The 2,500-nt window shown below is 34.2% G+C and overlaps 1 protein-coding gene across 4 annotated transcripts in view; it reads left to right on the top strand.

Moving 5' to 3' along the window:
• Window positions 1-2,500, top strand: part of LOC137614631 (tachykinin-like peptides receptor 86C) — a 566,255-nt gene that overhangs the window by 514,954 nt on the left and 48,801 nt on the right. For 3 of the 4 annotated variants that reach the window (XM_068344330.1, XM_068344329.1, XM_068344327.1), the window contains exon 1: window positions 2,299-2,411. The exons of the other annotated variant lie outside the window; for it this stretch is intronic. In XM_068344330.1, coding sequence (XP_068200431.1) covers window positions 2,311-2,411 — 101 coding nt within the window. In that variant the 5' untranslated portion in view covers window positions 2,299-2,310. Of the gene's footprint in view, window positions 1-2,298; window positions 2,412-2,500 lie in introns of those variants that run through there. 4 annotated transcript variants of the gene reach the window in all.

The raw sequence follows: 2,500 nt of genomic DNA, 5'->3' as shown, positions 1-2,500 counted from the left end.
TACATACCTTTGCTGCAAAAGGATTCCTTTCCGACCTTTCCCACACACCAATTCAACATACCTCCCTTGATTAGTTCTTCTTCATCTTTCACGCAAAACCATTTCCGCATTCCTGTCCCCCACGAACATTTGTATTCAGTTCTCTTTCAGCTGTTTTAAATACTTGTGTTGCAAAGGGTTGTGGTGGTATATTGGAAACGTTCCTGCCTGACGATCTGCCGGACTGTGGTTCAAGTCCAGCTCAAGCTCGATAGTTTTCTGTAGTGTCTGCAACCTCACCATCCTTATGAGCAAAGGATGAGTTTGAGGGAGCCAATAGGTCTACATATTGAGTTGTTAGTAGACAATGTCTGGCCCTCCCTGGTCCTAGATTCAGAGGAGAGAGGGCTTGGGCGCTGATCATATATGTATATGGTCAGTCTATAAGGCATTGTCCTGCTAGTCAGGGCAGTGTCACTGTCCTTTGCCTCTGCCATTCATGAGTGTCCTTTAAATAGAAAAAGTAATGATTTGAGATTACCTTTCTGGTATTTTCCACCTTTCTTCTCCCAAACCAATTTCGATAACTTTTCATCACCATCATCATCTCCTACGACTATTGACGGAAAAGGCCTCGGTCAGATTTCGCCAGTCGTCTCTATCTTAAGCTTTTAATTCAATTCTTCTCCATTCATCATCTCCAACTTCTCGCTTCATAGTCCTCAGGTATGTAGGCCTGGGTCTTCCAACTCTTTTAGTGCCATGTCGAGCCCAGCTGAACATTTGGTGAACTAATCTTTCTTTGGGGAGTCCTTTTCAGCCAAAGCTTATTAAAAAAGTAATTTTATTCCTATTAACGCTTCTTTCCGAACATTACCCCTAATTAGGCATGTTTTACAAGCCGAAGTCAACTAATGAATTTATTTGTTTTCAGTCAATACCCGTTGCCTTTTTATTCATATTTTTCCAGTCATATTTATTTTTATTTTTTTTTCTACCTTGTGAAGCAGCATTTGAGGAAATTGTTCGCATATTAAAATATTCCTTTTCATCATAGCATTATTATTATTATTATTATTATTATTATTATTATTATTATTATTATTATTATTATTATTACTACTAATAGTGTCCGGAGCCGTCAAAAATGACGGCTAAATATTTAGATTCACACAGATTCAACTCTTCCCACCACCTCACCCCCTCTCACCAGGGTATGACTACTCCCTCTTCCCCCTACCCGGGGGATGGAGAGAGGCAGAGTATATAGCCAGACACGTAGCTCTATTATATAGGCGATATTAATATTATTATTATTATTATTATTATTATCATTATTATTATTATTATTATTATTATTGTTGTTATTATTAATATTATTATTATTAGATTTGTTTTTATCAAAAACATTACTACCTTTTGTATTATATTTTCCGCAGCTTAATTTAGACAAGTTTTTATAGTTTATGTATGAAAAATTATTTCAATATTGTTACAGCTCTTAAGAGATTTGATTTTGTTGTTAGTTACTTCTCTTGTAGTTTATTTCCTTGTTCCATTTTCTCACTGGCCTGTTTTCCCTGTTGGAGCCCTTGGGCTTATAGCATCCTGATTTCCAAACTGGAGTTGTAGCTTAGCAAGGAATAATCTATATATTAATATGATAGCGTGTGTGTTGTTTATTTTGTCTCACGCTTTAAAGAAAACGGAAATAATTACATTGTATACTCTTACAAATTCACATCAGACTTTGATTACTTAACCAAAGCACGTCTTATATAGTTTTCCCAATTCACGTATTGCTAATTTTTAAAAATAAATATACAAGTCAAATCTTATCACATTTTATTCAAACATGTATAGGTTAGGAACAAGATAATTAGTATTGAAAATGTCATTTCGTGTAATTTACACGGGTTCTGCTTAAAGAAACCGGAAATAATTTCAAGGTATACTCTTACAAATTCACATTAGACTTTGATTGCTTAACCAAAGCACATCTTATATAGTTTTCCCAATTCATGTATTGCTCATTTTTTAAAAATAGATATACATGTCAAATCTTATCACATTTTATTCAAGCATGTATAGGTAAAGAACAAGATAATTATTGAAAATATTTCGTGTAATTTACACGGGTTCCACTAGTAATAATAATAATAATAATAATAATAATAATAATAATAATCACATATCTTCCTTGCATTTTATTGTATCTACAATAATAGCCTTAATGAAGTACGTAGAAAGACAAAACTATTATCATTAGCATATATAACCGAAGATCTCTCTCTCTCTTTCTCTCTCCCTCCATCCACAGCGCACCGAAGAATGCAAACTGTGACCAACTACTTTTTGATGAATCTGAGCGCCGCTGATCTCTTCATGTCCGTGCTGAACTGTATGTTCAACTTTATATACATGCTGCACAGGTAATCAAGATTTATTAGAACAGTTTTTGTGCATGTTAAGCAGGTAAAGGTAGTTTGTTATCAGTATTCATGGTATGATTATACATGTT

Source organism: Palaemon carinicauda, chromosome 21, assembly GCF_036898095.1.
Source record: "Palaemon carinicauda isolate YSFRI2023 chromosome 21, ASM3689809v2, whole genome shotgun sequence".
NCBI classification, from domain to species: domain Eukaryota; kingdom Metazoa; phylum Arthropoda; class Malacostraca; order Decapoda; family Palaemonidae; genus Palaemon; species Palaemon carinicauda.
This window is presented reverse-complemented; position numbering and strand designations above follow the sequence as displayed.